At 44.5% G+C, this 19024-nt stretch overlaps 2 protein-coding genes across 2 annotated transcripts; both read left to right on the top strand.

Annotated features, from left to right (window-relative positions):
- Positions 1–3243: 3243 nt before the first annotated feature.
- Positions 3244–5053, top strand: LOC125540441 (serine/threonine-protein kinase SAPK5-like). The gene is made up of 3 exons (XM_048704059.1): positions 3244–3610; positions 3715–4038; positions 4115–5053. The coding sequence occupies exons 1-3, from the start codon at positions 3491–3493 to the stop codon at positions 4844–4846; spliced, it is 1176 nt and encodes a 391-aa protein (XP_048560016.1). The 5' UTR covers positions 3244–3490; the 3' UTR covers positions 4847–5053.
- A 1646-nt stretch (positions 5054–6699) lies between these two features.
- LOC125540443 (serine/threonine-protein kinase SAPK5-like) lies at positions 6700–8617 on the top strand. Its single transcript, XM_048704060.1, has 2 exons — positions 6700–7906; positions 8000–8617. Exon 2 carries the CDS (start codon positions 8034–8036, stop codon positions 8319–8321), a length of 288 nt encoding a protein of 95 aa, XP_048560017.1. The 5' UTR covers positions 6700–7906; positions 8000–8033; the 3' UTR covers positions 8322–8617.
- Positions 8618–19024: the final 10407 nt, after the last annotated feature.

The following is a 19024-nucleotide window of genomic DNA, read 5'->3' as shown; positions in this document are numbered from 1 at the left end:
CGCCATGCCCATGCTGGTCGACGACGCGAGATCCGATCCAAACATGATAGTAAAATATACGCTTGGGATTTGTCTCTTGCTTGGTTTCATGTGGTGCTCATTAAGCTGGCCACAGATTGGCTAATCAAGCCTGCAACTAGCACAGTTCCCTGGTTAAACTAGTACAGTTGCCGGTGACTACACCTGTAACCTGCCCAAATTACCCCTGTAAATTGAGCCATTGCCCATTGGTGATTGGTCTACCATAATACGAGTAGATCCTACAGATTAGCCCATCGATTGATCCCAAGTGCAGATGGATCCAGGTGAAAAGAGGTGTGAGAGCAACTTCAACGGGCCGATCCAAACGGACGGCGATTTCGTCCGCGTTTTGTTTGTTTGGGTCGGCCAGACAGACACGGATGTCCGCTTCCGCATTTGGGTGGCACCTGCGCCCAACGCTGGTCTACGACTCATTTAGACGGCGTCAAAAAAATGAACGCATGCATATTTAAAAAAAGAGAAACTGCATTAATTAAACATTAAAGCCGGTCACGAAGGCCGGTGAGAGTCCATGCGTCCACATTTGCATAAAAAACAGCCTAAACTACGAGGAGGCGCGCTGCCCTAGGCGTCGTCGTCGTCGTCGTCCTCGGGGTCCGTGAGGTCGATGAGCGTCGGCGCCGGCCCGGCCCAGGCGAACGCCGTGTTCCAGAGCGCTGCCATGTCGGGCAGTGCCGACGCAAGCAGTGCCGGAGCGGGGGGCTGTGCGGCCGCCTGTGCAGCCGCGGCCTGGCACGCCTCCTCCTCGGCCTCGCGCGCCTCCTCCTCGAGGTCGCGCTCGAGCATCTCCTCGTACTCGCCTTGCCGGCGCTCCTCTGCCAGCCGGCGCTGGCGCCACATTTCGAGGTAGGCCTGCTCCTGCGCCGGCGTCGCCCCAGCCAGACCGGTGGCGCGGACACCCACTCGTGCACCACTCCATTCCAGGATAAGCGCGCGATGGGCTCGGGCTCGGGCTGCGGCTGCGGCTTGCTGGGGGACGGCGGGGCCACCGGCGGTACCACGCTGTCGCCCGCCACGGAGAGGGCAAGGGCCTGCGCCATTGCCGCCTCGTAGCGGGCCTCCTCCGCCGCCTCCGCTCTGCTCCGTTCGTCCTCTTCGCTCTCACGGTAGACGGCCGCAAGGGCCGCCGGGTAGGCGTCCTCCGCCGCCTGGTCCTCCTCGTGGATGACCAGCGGCGTTGGCCTCCGGTCGACCTCGCGCACGCCCCGGCGCCTCGCCTCCTCGTGCTCGAAGGCGAACCACCTCGCCCAGTTGGGCGAGTCGGTTGCGTAGGCGGAGTCGCGGCGCTGCTCCGCCGTCAGCAGTGCCCGCCGGCGCCGCACCTCCTCCGCGTGAGCACGAGCCGACCGCGGCGCCGCCGACACTGGGATCCTATCTGGATCCAGACGCCAGTCGTGCGGCAGCGTCACGTCGGGATACGGCAGCGACTGGCGGTTCTGCCAGTGCCACTCCGCCTGGTGCACTGGCACGCTGACGCGCTGCCTCTGCCGGCGAGGCGCCGGCGGGGGTGGGAGAAACTCGGAGGGGAAAGGGGTGGCGGGGGACTTGCCCTTGGCCTTGCTGCCGCTGGCGCCGGAGAAGAGGCCCATCGTCGCTGTGGCTGCGGTTGCTGGGGTTTGCCGGTGACGAGGGAGCAAGGGTGGGCAGATGGGGACGGCGAGTTTCGGTGAGGACGGCCCCGCCGCACGGTCGGCTTAAACAAGGACGAGCGCCGTCGCTGACGCGTGGACCCGTCGTTATAAATTAAGCTGACCGTGTGGGCAGCGGGTAATTGGACGGCCGCCATTTGATAACGCGGCGGATAGCGAGAAGGTGCGCGAAGCGTCCGTTAGGCGTCCGCGCGGACGCATTTGGTGCACAAATTTGGGCCGCAAATGCGTCGGCGCGGACGCGACGCGGACATGGTTTGAGTTTGGGTCAGCACGCTGGGCCGCCACTTTTGTCCACGCCAACTCAAACGGACGTAGGCGGACGAAATGGGTCGGCCCTTTAGAGTTGCCATGAGGGATCCCATCTAGATTCTGTCTGGGAGTGTGAGTACTAGCCAGTAGGAGCTGCCGAACCAGACGGTGCAGCCGACGGCGACCCCGGCGTGCACCGTCCACTCCCCTCCGCCGTGCGGCTGTCGGCATCTTGGTTCCTGCACCATGCATCCTGGTCGCGGCAGCTTGGTTGTCTTCATCCGTCCATGCCGTGATGCCCAGGATGCAGCTGAGAATCACATCACATGCAGGTTAATTAAGGCAGCTCCGTCATTTTCACCCGCTCGTAGACAGATTGATGGTTTACTACAGTTGGCCTTGTTATGGAGCTGCACGTAGCTTAGCTGGTGGATACATACATCGGATCTGACGGGGCTAAAAATATCCGGCCTGACTGACGGGTTTAACAAGGAGAGGTTATGTTAGGGTTGCCGTCCCTGTCAGCGCAAGTACAAAGAATAAAATGTTTTTAATTACCGTGCTGCATCGATCATCTGCTGGACGGCTTTGAAGTTTGAATTGGCAAGCAAGGCAAGGCCTGATTTTTCATAGCAACCTTGTCCACTAGATCTTTTATTTTCTACAGCCGGCTCTGAATTCGTATACAATTCATCTTCCAGCCTAGATATTTTCCCTGGATGGGTTGGGAATTGGGACGGCGGCTTCTTGAGCCGGTCATGATCAGTTGATCATCTTCCTCCCTTCCTTTCTTCCTGGACGGACGCTCTCTCTTTCTTCTCTGCTTTTAGTTAGTGATGCATTCATATTCCAATAATATCCAGATGTAAGGATTTGATTCGCATCTATCTGCTTTTGGAACTTTTGAGCTTTCAGGTATCTGTTGGCATTGCTGCTCTGTCATCAGCACTGCCCTTTAGCCTAAGCCACAGTTCATCCCGAAAGCAACACGGCCATCTCTTAATTGTACTATACACACTCATTAATTCAAAGAGGAAAGGGGAGCTTTCTTCAACAAAATTTTCTAGTACTCCTGCTAATTATCTCTCTGAAGAAAGTTTCCTTTTTCCTAGTGTGCGTGCATGTAGATGTACATCAGACAGCAAAGCAAGAGAACAGTGCACTTTACACTTGTGGTGTAGATCCATGAGGCTGCTGCCTCAGACAGAGAGAGGTTAAGAGAGGTCAGATCAGAGCAGGTCCCCCTCAGCTTGATTCCAACCAGTGCAAGGTACTATACTGCTACTCCACAAGTGTATGTGATTGATTAGTGGTAGGATAACTTGGCCAGCCGCGCACCCAACGCACCTGCTCCCTCCCTCTTCCCTCCCCACTCATCTTCATCATCAGCTGCAGCAACCCCCACGTCCACACACCCCACACGCACCCTGTTTATCTCCTCCTCTTCTTCTTCCTCTGTTCTCCTCTGCTCTGCCGAACACATCAGGAAGAAGGAAGGAAGGAGCTCGATCGAGAGAGAGATCCAAAGTCAACCATCGAGAGAGAGCATGGAGAAGTACGAGCCGGTCCGGGAGATCGGGTCCGGCAACTTCGGGGTGGCCAAGCTGATGCGCAACCGGGACACGCGCGAGCTCGTCGCCATGAAGTTCATCGAGCGAGGATACAGGGTACGTGCGTGTGTTCCTTCCTTCATGCGTCGTGGGCTGTGTGTCCGCGTATGTATTTTTGATCAAGAATCTGAATCTCGCTCGGTTGCAACGAAACAAAAAAGATCGACGAGAACGTGTTCCGGGAGATTGTGAACCACCGGTCGCTGCGGCACCCCAACATCATCCGTTTCAAGGAGGTGGTGCTCACGCCCACGCACCTGGGCATCGTCATGGAGTACGCCGCCGGCGGCGAGCTCTTCGAGCGCATCTGCGACGCCGGCCGCTTCCACGAGGACGAGGCGCGCTACTTCTTCCAGCAGCTCGTCTGCGGCGTCAGCTTCTGCCACGCCATGCAGATCTGCCACCGCGACCTCAAGCTCGAGAACACCCTCCTCGACGGCAGCCCCGCGCCGCGACTCAAGATCTGCGACTTCGGATACTCAAAGGTCCTCTTCTTCCTCTGGTCTCGATCGATGGAATCATAAATCTAGTACCTGACTAAAATGGAAAATTGATATGCAGTCGTCGGTGCTCCACTCGCGGCCCAAGTCGACGGTGGGCACGCCGGCGTACATCGCGCCGGAGGTGCTCTCGCGGCGGGAGTACGACGGGAAGCACGCGGACGTGTGGTCGTGCGGGGTGACGCTCTACGTGATGCTCGTCGGCGGCTACCCGTTCGAGGACACCAAGGACCCCAAGAACTTCCGCAAGACCATCGCCCGGATCATGTCGGTGCAGTACAAGATCCCCGAGTACGTGCACGTCTCGCAGACCTGCCGCCACCTGCTCTCCCGCATCTTCGTCGCCGACCCGCGCAAGCGCATCACCATGGCCGAGATCAAGGCGCACCCCTGGTTCCTCAAGAACCTGCCGCGGGAGCTCAAGGAGGAGGCGCAGCAGGCCTACTACAACCGCCGGCATGTCGACGTCGCTCCCTCCTCCAACGGCAGCGCCGCCGGTGCGAGCGCGGCGGCCTCCTCCAATGGCGCCGCCGCAGTGCCCGCGCCCGCGCCGGCCTACTCGGCGCAGAGCGTGGAGGAGATCATGAAGATCGTGCAGGAGGCGCAGACGGTGCCCAAGCCCGACAAGCCGGTGTCCGGGTACGGCTGGGGCACGGGCGACGGCGAGGCCTCCGACGAGGAGGACGGCAACCAGGAGGGGGAGGAGGAGGAGTACGGCGAGGACGAGTATGACCGGACGGTGCGGGAGGTGCACGCCAGCGGGGACTTCGGCATGAGCAAGCTCCAAATCTGACATCAATCTCTTCTCACCACATGGCGCCGCCGGCCATTGCTCCTCCACGTCGTTTCTACTAGTCCACTCTGGTTAATTATCTGTTGTAAGATTGAATTTTTCTTTTTATCAACTGTAACAAATTAGCTAATTAACATTAAGGTTTTTGTTCAAATCTCTTATGTCCGGGCAATGTGGAATGCATACCTGCCCTCGTCAGTGTGAGCACAGTGAATTGCTTAATTACTATGTTTGTCTAGTCATCATGGTATTTTAGGTCAAAGTTTGCTCAATTGTAACAAATTAGCTAATTAACATTAAGTTTTTTTGTTCAAACCCCTTTTGTCGTGGAAATGTGGAATGGGTGCTTGCTTGTAGTTCCTCTCGGTGAATCTCAGCAATGGGTACGGTAGTCCAAAATTTGTGAAAAATTACACTACATATAGTATAATTTGTTCTCAACATCGTCATGATTTCAACAAATAGTCTTAAAGATGTTAGATACGTACTTAGCATCAAGTACATAGTAAAATTTATTTTGTAATATTTGAGAACAAACAAATTAACGGTGAATGTCATGCTATTAGTCAATGGTCTGACCCAATATATAAGCAGTACTAGAACTTGTAAGACATATCTGACCATTGAAACACCAGTATAGCAGTATGCCAACGATTCAATAACAAGTTCCAAGTAGGGGTGCAGCGATAGCGGCGCGTCAGCGGCTCGTTCTAGCGGCAGTGGTGGTCGTTCGGTGGTCCCGAAATCTTGATGTACTCCCTCCATTCCAAAATAGATGACTCAACTTTATACTTACTTTATACAAATTTGGGTCATCTATTTTGAAACGGAGGGAGTAATTTTTATTATGATCGAAATGTTTTGTACTTCCGATGGACTTTGTAATAGATCTGATGCTTTTCTAAAAAAAAGTTTCTTAGGTCATCTCCAATGTAGGTGCTACGAAAAACATTCCCGGTACTCCTACCTTTTTTTTTTTGAGAAATCCCCGGTACTCCTGCTAGCATGGGTTTTATTTCCAATCCAAATCTGGCACCTGACGCTTAACTTTGTGCCATGAGCCCATGACCTGAGCCATGGGCTAGTAATAGTAGTAGTCGGTCCAGTGATTGGGCCTGTGAGCATAATTTGTGTCGGGCTTGGCCCATGTACGGAACCTATATGTGCCCTGCCTGTTGCCTGATAAGGGCGTCGACGTTGAACTTTGTGTGGTTGAAACCACTTTTCCCTTCCTTTTGCTTCTTCCTCCCAGAAGACTTCTCTGATTGTATCCATGTTGTACCCAAATTATGATCTGAATTCCCTGTATGTGACGCCAGCGGCAAGGATCATAACACTTTTCCCCTAGCGCTCAAGTGATTTATTAGTCTATGTTGATTATCTAAGCGTAGTAGTAGCATTTTGCATTGAAGGTTGCAATACTAGTATAGGTGCTTATATTGTTCCCCTTCACTAAGGGTCTAGATAAACAATCTTCTATTGTACATGGCATTATAACACCACATATAACACGTTTGATGGTTAATTAGTTCATAAGATTTATTCAGTTTTAATAATGTCAATCGAACAAGTTTCTTTTGTGATAACTCACAAAAAGTTAACTTAGTACATGGTTTCTCTATTTATTAGCTCACTAAGAATTAATTATTTCTAAATTGATACAAAAAAGCTTCCAGTCTAGTTATTGATATTCGTAATTATAGAAGGTTGAGAAGACTGCCATCGGTTGGCTGCTAATGTAACAAATTATAATTATTTAGAACTTAGCCATGAATAAATAACAAGTTCCTTACAAATATATTATACTTTAGATTTTTGTACTTGATTATGCCAAGTCATGCGCTATTAAATCGTATCAAGATATTTGCTCGACATATGCCTTAGAGACCTCTGCAAAGGCATTCACTGATACTAAGTATACACCTAAACATGCACAAATATATACACTATAACTCATTCGATTAGCCATCCAAAAAACTCATTAATTAAGACAAATTAATCAGGCGGATGCCCTGTTTAGTCTTTCTTTACATCGTCACATTTAACTTTTTCGTTTAAAGACTTCTTTAAAATTACAATGTCTCCAAAAACTAAATATAAATTTTGTCACAAAATATTACTCAAATTTAGCACATCCAAAATGTATGTTTAATGGTAAAAATTATAATTACATAGCAAAAATACCATCATTGATATTTTCAACAATGGTGTGCACAATTATGCTGACTGAGTTATGTAATTATACAATATAATATTTTAATTTGAGAAAAATAAATTATAAATAAATATAAAATTTTAGTATATCAACGAGGATTGGATTAACCTTGATATTACACTTTTTTTGTTCCTACCAATGTCTAGTGTTGGAAAAATTAACCACATGGAGTTAAACAAATATTCTTTTCGGTTTCTAACTGATAAAAAAACAGAACCTGCTGATTTGAATTTTGAATTAGTTTTTTAAGACTAGAGTTGTTTATACAATAGTCAGCAACACCGAAGAAAGTTAAACAAAATATATTCAGAAGTATAAACAAAATATAACTTATGTTACAAAATAGGCACAACCAAATTGCATTATTCGATGATACGCGCGCATTGGACTACAAACTAAATATTACAAATATGAGTAAATTCCAGATTTTTACCTCATAATTTTAAATATTTTGCACTAACTACCCTATTAATGAGTTTTCATCCAGATTATCCTATTTAGAGAAAATTTAGCCAGTTTTTAGCCTGTTTCAAGTTTTTTAGGTTGCAAATAGTTCTTCTAGAAGTTCTTTTGCTGAAAAAACACACTGTGGAACTATGTCTAGTTATGACGCAACACCTCAAGGAAATCTAGTGAAGAAGATTTGCTTCTAGAGACTGTGAGATAATAGCCATAGTGATCAACATGTACGTGAAACTTAGTGAGTAGATTGTAACAAATTATGAGATAAAACACCGTGGAACTACGCCATGCAGATCTGCCACCGCGACCTCAAGCTCGAGAACACTCTCCTCGACGGCAGCTCCGCGCCACGCCTCAAGATCTGCGACTTCGGATACTCAAAGGTTTTTTGATTCTTCTTCTTCTTCCTCCTCTGTTTCTTCTAATCAATCATGGCGGTTCTAATCTTCAGAAACCTACCGCCACTTTCTCTGCAGCATCTTCGTCGCCGACCCGCGCAAGCGCATCACCATGGCCGAGATCAAGGCGCACCCCTGGTTTCTCAAGAACTTGCCGCGAGAGCTCAAGGAGGAGGCGCGACAGGCCTACTACAACCGTCGGCACGTCGACGTCGCTCCCTCCTCCAACGACAGCGCCGCCGGTGTCGGCGCGAGCGCGACGGCCTCCTCCAATGGTGCCGCGGCGATGCCCGCGCCCGCGCCGGCCTACTCGGCGCAGAGCGTGGAGGAGATCATGATGATCGTGCAGGAGGCACAGACGGTGCCCAAGCCTGACAAGCCGGTGTCTGGGTACGGCTAGGGCACGGGCGACGGCGAGGCCTCCGACGAGGAGGACGGCAACCAGGAGGGGGAGGAGGAGGAGTACCGCGAGGACGAGTATGACCGGGCAGTGCGGGAGGTGCACACCAGTGGGGACTTCGGCATGAGCAAGCTCCAAATCTGACGTCAATCTCTTTTCACCACATGGCGCCGCCGGCCATGGCTCGTCCACGTCGTTTCTAGTCCAATCTGGTTAATTATTTGTTATAAGATTGAATTTTTCTTTTTGTCAATTGTAACAAATTACCTAATTAACATCAAGTTTTTTGTCCATATCTCTTATGTCCGGGCAATGTGGAATGCATACTTGCCTTCATCAGTATGCACACAGTGAATTGCTTAATTACTATGTCCGTCTAGTTATCATCGTATTTTAGGTCAAATCTTGATACATATTTGACGAGCAAAACGTTGATGCAGTCGCAAAAAATATAGGAAATTGCTATCTTACATCTAGATGTAATATATTTATTTCACATTTAAGTCCATCACTGTTTGATCTATTTGTGCTTGATTTTTCATGCGAGCCTCTGTTTCCGGTCGAGCGTCCGTGTCTGCGCCTGTGTCGCTTGCGTCGGCCCATTGCTGTCATTGTCTCTACGTTTTACTTTTGGTCCGTTATGGCACTCCAGGTTGTGTCTGCGCCTGTTTTTCTTTTGTCGACTGGGAAGACTCAGGAGAGATAAAATGAGAGGCATCATTGTCCATTTGCATTTTTAAGTCCTTCAGACCAGGAGGGACTAAAGGAAAGGCTGCGGTGTTCATTTCTTTTAATTTATATCAGGAGGTGAAGGCTGGACCTTTTTCTCTTCTCTTTAATTTTTTTATTTTTGTGACTTTGTGTAAAATGACATTCTTATGCCGTCATATTATCAGCGGAGCAATATGTTGTTCTACTGAATTAGAACAGTGTACTACAGCAGTCTACAGAACCTGAATATATGTTTACAAAAACGTTAATCAAAATATATGTTTCAAAAAATGTTACTTATGTATTTGAAAATTGTTCAAATATTTATAAAAATGTTTTATATGTATACCAAAAGTGAATAATGTGTATGAAAAAGAAAACTACATCAAAACATATATTTGAAAAAATATTGATCATGTATTCAAAACTGTTAAACATGTATTAAAAAATATACCTGGTGTATACGACAAATATAGACTTGTGTATATGAAAAATGTTGACCATGAATTCAAAAAAGTGTTCAAAAATAAAAAAAATTAAATGTACATCGTGTGTTTACTAATGTTCAATGTGTATCAAAAAAATGTTTCACATGCACAATGAAAATCTATATTGTGTAACAAAGAAATGTAGACACATGTCAAAATAGCGATAAAATTTAACAAAGAAACAAAAAGAAAAACAATGAAACGAAGAAAGAAACAAAAGAAAACCAAAGTAAAATGGAAAAAGAAAGTAAAGTGAAAGAAAGCCAGTGAAAAACAAAGAAAATCAAACTTATATTAAAGAAAAAAGCAAACCCAAAGAAAACCAGTGAGAAAACAAAAGGAACCCCAAGAAAAAAACAATAGAAAATAAAGGGAAAAAGGAAGAAGAAGAAAAGCTGAAGAAACCGACGCTAAACAAGGAAACACTATGGAAATCAGGAAAACCAATGAACAGAGAAAGAAACAAAAAACCAAAAGAAAAAATACAAAAGAAAGAAAGAAATGACCGATAAAACCAGTGCAACCATTGCACAGGAAAGAAGAAGAAAAACATTCCATAGCAACAAGCGACTAAGTGTAGCGACCAAGCAATCCAGTTTCGGAGCCAGAAACCGCGTTAACGGGGGCATCCCATATGCCCGAACACTTCATGCGAGATGGATGTTATCCTCACTATAAGCGAGATATATATCATTCGCGAAGCATGCACGCCTAAGAAAACGATCAGATCAGCCCACCAGCAAAGCTAGCCCACGAGGCTTCCGCCATATCATCCATTATGCTTTCACCAATCCCTTAGGTATTTGATTGCCCTGTTCTAAAAAAAGGTATGTGATTGTCCTCCCAAAAAAAGGTATTTGATTGTCCTTTTTATGCTAAAAAGGTATTTGATCATAATGCTCGGCTATTCCATCCGTTAGCTTCCGCAAATCGCGCAGGACGTCTGATGGCTGATGATATCCTCGCTATAAACGAGATATATATCATTCGCGAAGCAATGCACACCCCATTATGCTTTCACCAATTCCTTAGGTGTTTGATTGTCCTGTTCTACAAAAAAGGTATGTGATTGTCCTCCCTAAAAAAGGTATTTGATTGTCTTTTTTTGCTATGATGTTTAGCAGAAGTACAATTTCATTGTTATGATGTTTATGATAAGGGGGCCTGATGTTTACATGTTGTACACGCATATGGTAGAAAGAGAGAGAGAGAGAGAGGAGAGAGGAGAGAGAGGAGAGGACCAATTGTGCTTACGAGCTATACTAGGTCACTGACTGCACGATCAATATGATCACCATAGTCGAATTGGTGCTAGGCGGCCCGCATCAACGATCACAAGAGACAATCAAGGCTACATACAAACAAGAGAACCGTCTGCTCAAAAGTGGCAAGATACATCAACTAGTCAAGTTTCTAATGAATCCTTCATTTGCTCAAAAGGGAAAAATATGCATTCACAAGTACTAAAGTTTATTTGTAGAACCTAGGTATCAATGGGGGTTTGTTCAGAGAATAAACTGAGTACCATATATAGTGCAGAACTATAAAACAAAAAAATAGATCTTCATGTAGCAGGATGACCATCCATCCAATTTGGAGCATTTGACACATGACACAAGCCATGTTGGAAGGGGTGAATATCCAACATCAATTTGAGATCTCCCATCATTGAATTACTTGCAGGGTAACAACAACCAAAAAGTATTACCAGTAGTGAACCTGTTATGGCTGGTAAGGGCATTACACACTAGACTTCTTTAGGAGTTTACAATCATATAGTTAACTAATCAGAGACTTGCAGACTTCTCTTTGAATGGATTGAACCTGGATCATATATATGAAAAATCTCACTCACAACAATAGTTGTTAACTACTTTGATCTGCAATAGTGGCAGTGTTTGTGTACATTACCATTCAAGCAACTCTATATAGCAGCAGCGGGTGTACCAAAACATGTGCATTGCAATTCAACCATCTATGTATTGCAAAAGCATGTGTATCATGTAACATAATGAATCTAGCATGCCAATGTACAACAAAAACTTTTGAGGTGGTTGCAGCCAATCTAGCATACCTCGATGAATCAAGAAGAAAATACCCAGAATCAAAAGAAACCCCAAGTTATGGTTTAGTTAATCGTCCATGAGCGGCAAAGTGCAGGTAATAGCGAGTGAAGGAAAACTGAACCTCCTTGTCATCCTGGAGCCCAAGATTTGGAGGTTGGTTGCATCTCAAGTTCTTCAACACCATCCCCTTAGATTTGAGGGTATGTTTAGTTCTACTGCAGCATGAACTGCATTTAGCACAATCTAATCAACCTGAAACAGTAGCCAATTGAGCTAATTAAGCTCAAACATGCAGTTTTTTCCCCAACAAACAAATGTTCATGTCTACACACAACTCAGAGGTTAAAGCAGTAAATAGCACAAGCTATACAATGGTTTGGTCCTAGTTAACACCTTCATTTACATGTCAAGATAATGCAGTTTGTCATATAAGCATTATAAGGTACCTCGGTGTTGAAAAGGAAAGCACATATAGCACAAGAACAATCTAGCCTACAACAACACATATGCACACAACCATGAAAGGAGCAAATAGACAATTGTTCTTTCTTGGCAAGTAAAAATTGCATGCGCTTCTTGGATGTATACGAGGGGAATATTTCAAACATGCAATAGTTTTAGAAGACTGAAATTATTAGGATATTTGTCTACTAGTTATATAGTAAATAGAGAACATGAAAATGTAGCACACTGATGACTAGTGGTGTCACTCATGACTAGTTGTGTTATCAAGGAAAGAAAAGATGTAGATGATTTGAAACAAAGCTTTCACTTGATATCCATACACATAAGCATCTATTAACAATATATGAAAATTGGGTGGTTTGACTCACAAACAGCGCAACATTAGCAACTACGAGCTGCACATAACTAACCAAATCAGTTCAGGCTTTAGAGTTGAACATGGGTTATGACATGAACTACTAAAGTTCATAGATAGGAATAGGAATTCAACATTTTTTTAATTGAGACGAAATATAACATTTATTACATTGTATAAACATTGTTATTAAATGACCAGAACATATTTTTGAAACTATGACTATTTATTTAAAATTCTCTACATTTTTCCATTGCCATCCACATTTATCTTGAATTACATAAGAAATGTTTTATATTGTACACACTTTTTTTAGAAGTCATGAACATTTTTTGAAATGCGCGAACTTATTTTTCTATATCACATATGTTTGTTGGATACCATCAATATTTTTTGAATTATGCAAACATTTTCTCAAAAATTCATTACTATTGGTTTGAAACATGTGAACATTTTATAAATGTCACAAACTTATTTTTTTTAAATGCTACCAACATTTTATAAAAGTCACATGACCTTATTTTAACACTGCATTTATATTTTTTGAATGTGCGATGAACGTTTTAAAGTTCTCATTATAACATTTTTCCATTTCAGTAATATAAATAAATATAGTTGAACAAATAATAAAAAATAAAAACCGCACAGAACAGTCTATGGGCCAGCCCCGTTACCAAGCGCTAGACGCGACCCACATCAATTAACGCCCCATTTCCCATATTTTGCCCTCAGCGCCAGATACAGCTCATTCCACAAACCAGCGCACATCCCCCCCCCCCCCCCCCCCCCCCCCCCCCCCCCCCTCTCCGGTCTGGGCTTGGACCATTTACATGTTTTTTCGTTTTTTCAAACCTCACAAAAATGTGCATATGTGGGATTCATTCTCTGGTCCTCACATTTCTGTACTAACCGTGATAATCAGCTGGGACACATCACCTTCCGTGACTACCCACTTTTTTCAACTTCTTTGTAGTATGTCAACTTGTAACACTATAAAGAGGACTCTAGTTTTCTTTTCCTTTTGGTTTTATTTGTCAGGTTTTTCTTCCGTTTTTACTTGCTTTTTCATTTTAGTTTTCTTTCTCCTTTCTCTTATTTTCTTTTTTCGTAAATGAAGTTTTTTCAAATTACACAATTTTTTTAAAGTTTTTTGATAACTTTCTAATGAACTTTTCTCAAGACTGTTAAATTTTTGGAAATATTGATGGACTTTTCCAAATTCATGAACATGTTTTGCATAATATGTGAACTTTCTTTTCAAAATCGATGAACCTTTTCTAGTTCCATGCAAATATTTTCATATCCATGAACTTTTTTGCAAAGTTGATGAACTTTTTGCAAAGTTTTGCATAATATGTGAACTTTCTTTTCAAAATCGATGAACCTTTTCTAGTTCCATGCAAAGTTGATGAACTTTTTGCAAATCATTTTTCAATCTGTGAACTTTTTTCGAAATCCATGAATTTTTCCTATTTCATGAAAAGAAATTGATGAACTTTTATCATTTTTGTGAGCTTTTTATTTTTCGAATTTATATAATTTTTTAAAATCCACAAACTATTTTTGAGCCTGTGAATGTTTTTCAAATGCATAAACATTTTTTTAATTTCTTGTTTTCTTAAGTCTCATTTTCTCTCTCGGAAAGTTAACGGTGAGCATTCATCCCGTTATCTGTGGATCGGTCAACTTAGACTGGTCAATTGTGAAGGATTAACGATGAGCCAGGCTACCGAAAATCTGGAAAAACCCACGCATCATAGAGCGAGCGTTCGCCTGCTGTTTTGGCCAGCCGACGAGCGGAGTGATTACCTGCCCACATTAATACGATTATGTAAATTAATGTTTATCATATCTTGCCCGTGATTTACTTTATAGGCGATGAGGAGTTTGGTAAATAAATTCAAGTGGAGAAGGTTTTGAAGGTAATTAAACTAAGATGGTGATTATATGCAGGGAAGGTTAGGCGAAGAGGTGGTGCAAAAAATGAAACATTAAACCTTACATTCTTTTTGAGTAGTAGAAATAATTTTTTGTTTACTTACATAAAATTTACGAATTTGAAAACTGTTCCAAAATTCAAAAAATATTGGTAAGTTTGAAAAGTATTCCCATATTACAAAAAATGTTCACGTATATTCAAAAATGTTCGAAAATTTTCATATGTTCAAGAAATTAAAAATGTTCATAAATTTTAAGAAATGGTCTCCGATTTATAAATATTCACAATTGCATTGGAAAAATTGTTCATGAATTTCAATAAATGTTTTCAACTTCAAAAAATATTAACTAATGTCAATTTTTTTTGCAAATTTCAGTAAAATGTTCTCGAATTACAGGCGATGTTCAACAATTATGAAAATGTCATTGTATTTCATAAATGTTCATGATTTAATTTTTTTAATGAATTTGCAACATCTTTTCTAATTTCAAAAAAAATATCCACCATTTGAAAAATCTTCAAGAATTTTGAAAATATTTGTGAAATAAAAAGTAAGCATAGAAAGACAAAAGGAAAATAAAAACGAAAAAATAAAATGAGAATAAAAAAGCAAAGCATAAAAGAAAAAAATGAAAGAAAAACATGTGTGGGAAGGTTCCAGAACCTTCTGAAAACTGGTGGGAAGCACACAGCTAAACTGGGCCAGCCCAATAAATTTCGTTTGTTGCGCAAGTGTGTGCGTTTGGTTGGTATTCATCGGCCTACGTACTAAATAGGACGCTGGTAACACGAAATTACTAATTAAGGAGTACTCGTTGCAAAGAACACTCCACTTTCTCAGGTTGTAACAAGTGGTACAGATGCAGCGCGCCACTTGTCGCAACCTGGGAGTTTTCCCTTTTTTCGTAGATCCGTTTATTCAAAACGTTTTATCTTTTAAACCATGCGTCCAAATCTTGAATCGTTTTCATCATTGGATTCCTCGCGTCGAGATCTTTAAAACTAGATCCCATGTTGATAGGTTTTGACAAACTTTTTTTTCATGAAAAAAACCGGACGAAAAAAACCGGGTGAAAAAACCAAACCAAGAGCATGGTTTTTTCCCTTTCCGAAAGAGGCACGCCCGTGCCTCTCGCAAAATCACACCTGTGCCTCCTGTAGAAGCAAAACCGTGACTCTCGTGTGTTGAGGCATATCTCTCTCGATGTGGTTTTGGTGATTGATGACAACGTGTTTGCGGACTAATCGTGTGCTTTGAGCGTTTCAGAGATTCATCCTTGGCACGAGATGATTTCCTCCCCTCAGAGTGTCATTCAAGACGGTGTAGCTCTTTCATTTCTTCTTCGGTGGTCTAGTTGCGTAGAGGGCACCGTACTATCAAGAGGGGTTCCGCTGTCGTATTGCTTGGGTGGAATCAACACGTACACTTCCGCTTCTCACCCTCAGAGCTCTTCCGCTTCGATGGAGAGATCTTTTCTCTCTTGTGTGTCTTGTCTGGGTCCCAGCGGTAGTACCGCGCTACACAGCGGTAGTACCGCTGAGGGGTCACAAGCGGCAGTACCGCTCCGCAGCGGTAGTACCGCCGGTGACTCCGCAGCTGTACTACCGCTGGCCTGCCTGGCCCTACCGCCTCGACTTCCACTTCAATGGAGAGATCTTTTCTCCCTTTTGTGTCTTGTCTGGGTCCCAGCAGTAGTACCGTGCTACCTAGCGGTAGTACCGCTGAGGGGTCACAAGCGGCAGTACCGCTCCTCAGCGGTAGTACCGCCGGTGACTCCGCAGCTGTACTACCGCTAGCCTGTCTGGCTCCTACCGCCTCGACTCGAGGGCTCTTTTTCTCGTGTCGGGTTTTGCGGCACTAGTTGCGGCAGTAGAGGCGGTAGTACCGCTTCTCAGTGGTAGTACCGCCCTTACCACCGCGGTAGTACCGCTCTGGGTCCAGGTCCCTGCTTCTCTCCTCTCCGCGGCAGTACCGCTAGTTGGAGCGGCAGTACCGCTGGCTCAGCGGTAGTACCGCCCCCCAAGCGGTACTACCACCCTCTGCGGGGCTGTTCTGTGGGGCAATGGTTGGATTGTTTCCCCCACTATAAAAGGGGGTCCCCTTCTTCCCCGTTGACCTACCTCTTCTCTCTCAAGCTCCATTAATGCTCCAAGCTCCATTTTCGCCCGATCTATCTCTCTAGCCAATCAAACTTGTTGATTTGCTCGGGAGTGGTTGAGAAGGCCCCGATCTACACTTCCACCAAGAGATTTTCGATTCCCCCACCTATCCCTAGCGAATCTTGTTACTCTTGGGTATTTGAGCACCTTAGACGGTTGAGGTCACCACGGAGCCATAGTCCATTGTGGTGAAGCTTCGTGGTATTGTCGGGAGCCTCCGATTAAGTTGTGGAGATTGCCCCAACCTTGTTTGTAAAGGTCCGGTCGCCACCTTCAAGGGCACCAATAGTGGAATCACGGCATCTCGCATTGTGTGAGGGCGTGAGGAGAATACGGTGGCCCTAGTGGCTTTTTGGGGAGCATTTTGCCTCCACACCGCTCTAACGGAAACGTACTTCCCCTTAAAAGGAAGGAACTTCGGTAACACATCCTCGTCTTCACTGGATCCACTCTTGGTTATTTCTTACCTTTACTTGTGCAAGCTCTTTAGTGTTACTTCTCTTACTTGCTTGTTTGTTTGTTGTCATTGCATCATATAGGTTGCTCACCTAGTTGCACATCTAGACAACCTACTTTGATGCAAAGTTTAATTTGGGAAAGAAAAGTTAAAAATTGTTAGTTGCCTATTCACCCCCCCTCTAGTCAACCATATCGATCCTTTCATCGTGGAAGAAAAAAAAACAGAAAACGCGTTTTTTTCCCGTTTCCGAGAGGCACGACTGTGACTCTCGTGAAAGCACAACCGTGCCTCTCGTGGAAGCAAAACCGTGACTCTCGCGAAAGAAAGAAAAACAGAAAACACGTATTTTTTCCCTTTCTGAGAGGCACGACCGTGACTCTCACGAAAGCACAACCGTGCCTATCGCGGAAGCAAAACCGTGACTCTCGCGAAAAAAAAAAACAGAAAACACGTCTTGTTTTTCCCTTTCCGAGAGGCACGGCGGTGACTCTTGCGGAAGCAAAACCGTGCCTCTCGCGGAAGCAAAACCGTGACTCTCGCAATAGAAAAAAAAACAGAAAACGCATTTTTTTTCGTTTCCGAAAGGCGCGGCCGTGACTCTCGCTAAAGCACAAACGTGCCTCTTGCGAAAAAAAACCATGACTTTCGCGAAAGAAAGAAAACGCGTTTTTTTCGTGCAAAAAAATTTCGAATTTTTTTTATCGAAAAGCTAAGGAAGACCGAGAGAAAACCAAAACGTCGAAAAAACCCAAAAAAACTATTTAAAAAGCCAAAAACGCATGCAGAAAAATAAAATAAAATAAAATCCAGAGGGAGCGTCCAGAGCGCAACACGTGGCGAATGGCTAAGAGCGCGCCAAATGGCGCTGATCGTTGCGAGGCTCCCGAAGGAGCGCTCGTTAACTAGTTGCTCCCCTGGTAACAGGTGAGACAAAACCCTAACCGTAGGATGTCTCTTTACATGGCATCACTGCTTTTTATTCATCCAAGGCAGAGGCCCATCAAGAACCAAGAGCAGGACGTCCAGGCAGTTCAATGGCCAGGCATTTCACTTTGCAAATATGGAGTACTATTAATAGTTTCATGGCGGGATGGCCACAACAGCTGTAGACATGAATTCCATGCCATTATGGACAAGTACGAAACATTATTTTTACTTCATTACTTGTCCTCTCTATCTTTGACACCGACAGTGATCCAAGTTGGACTTATGGGACAAGAGTTCCAAGCGCGTTATACATCCATCAAACTACATTACTGCCCATTACTCAGCTCCATCATTTTTAGTCTACTGAACTTCCGGTGGTTATTTGCTAGGATTTCCTTTTTGTTAAGATCTATACTTCGGCACTACTTGAATTACGTAAGTGAAAAAACTCACCAGGCCTGATGGTCATCTTTTTCGTTTGCCTAAACTATCTGATTTTACTTTGTGTAAAGAAAAGGAACAAAGAATGAATCTGCTACAAGAACGAAACTTGAGTAAAACCAAGGGAAGGCATATCAACCTATGCACACAAAAAACCGGCAGGTGATTAATCAAATCAAAATGCTTAACAACCATAACGTCTAACTTATAGTACCTGCCATAAATTTGAATAGTTCGACATGAGACGAGTTATTTTCCCCAAACCACCACACTTGAACCTAGGGTAACAACTTGATACCAGATTTGAAACAGGGCACAAAAAACCACCGAAACTGCGCCTAATGCGTAACGACTAACGCGGAGCACTGATGCTGGAATTTGATCATGAAAACAGCAAAACCGACAAGTGGGTCCCGCCTATCAAGGCGACGTGGCAAAGACTAATCTAAGTCAATGTTTGACCCACTAAGGTGGACAGGGGACCCATCAGTCAGCCACTCATCCTCTTATACTCCTTTTATCTTCTTCTTCCTCCTCTGTTACTCTGCCCTGCGGCGGCTGATCCGGAGCAGAGGCAAGCATGCGGGTGCGTTGGCGGGAGATGGCCTTCGAGAGGAAAGGGAGGAGGCATGGAAGGGCCCGCCGGTGGCGGCCGTGCCAACGGTAAGATGCTAGAGTGTCCAGCAGCGTT

Source organism: Triticum urartu, chromosome 2, assembly GCF_003073215.2.
Source record: "Triticum urartu cultivar G1812 chromosome 2, Tu2.1, whole genome shotgun sequence".
In the NCBI taxonomy this organism is placed as follows: Eukaryota; Viridiplantae; Streptophyta; class Magnoliopsida; order Poales; family Poaceae; genus Triticum; species Triticum urartu.
This window is presented reverse-complemented; position numbering and strand designations above follow the sequence as displayed.

Coding starts and splice junctions, on each gene's coding strand:
- LOC125540443 (XM_048704060.1), top strand. CDS start 8,034: ATGGCCGAGATCAAGGCGCACCCCTGGTTTCTCAAGAACTTGCCGCGA.
- LOC125540441 (XM_048704059.1), top strand. CDS start 3,491: ATGGAGAAGTACGAGCCGGTCCGGGAGATCGGGTCCGGCAACTTCGGG. Junction 3,611..3,714: donor TCATCGAGCGAGGATACAGG/GTACGTGCGTGT, acceptor GAAACAAAAAAG/ATCGACGAGAACGTGTTCCG. Junction 4,039..4,114: donor GCGACTTCGGATACTCAAAG/GTCCTCTTCTTC, acceptor ATTGATATGCAG/TCGTCGGTGCTCCACTCGCG.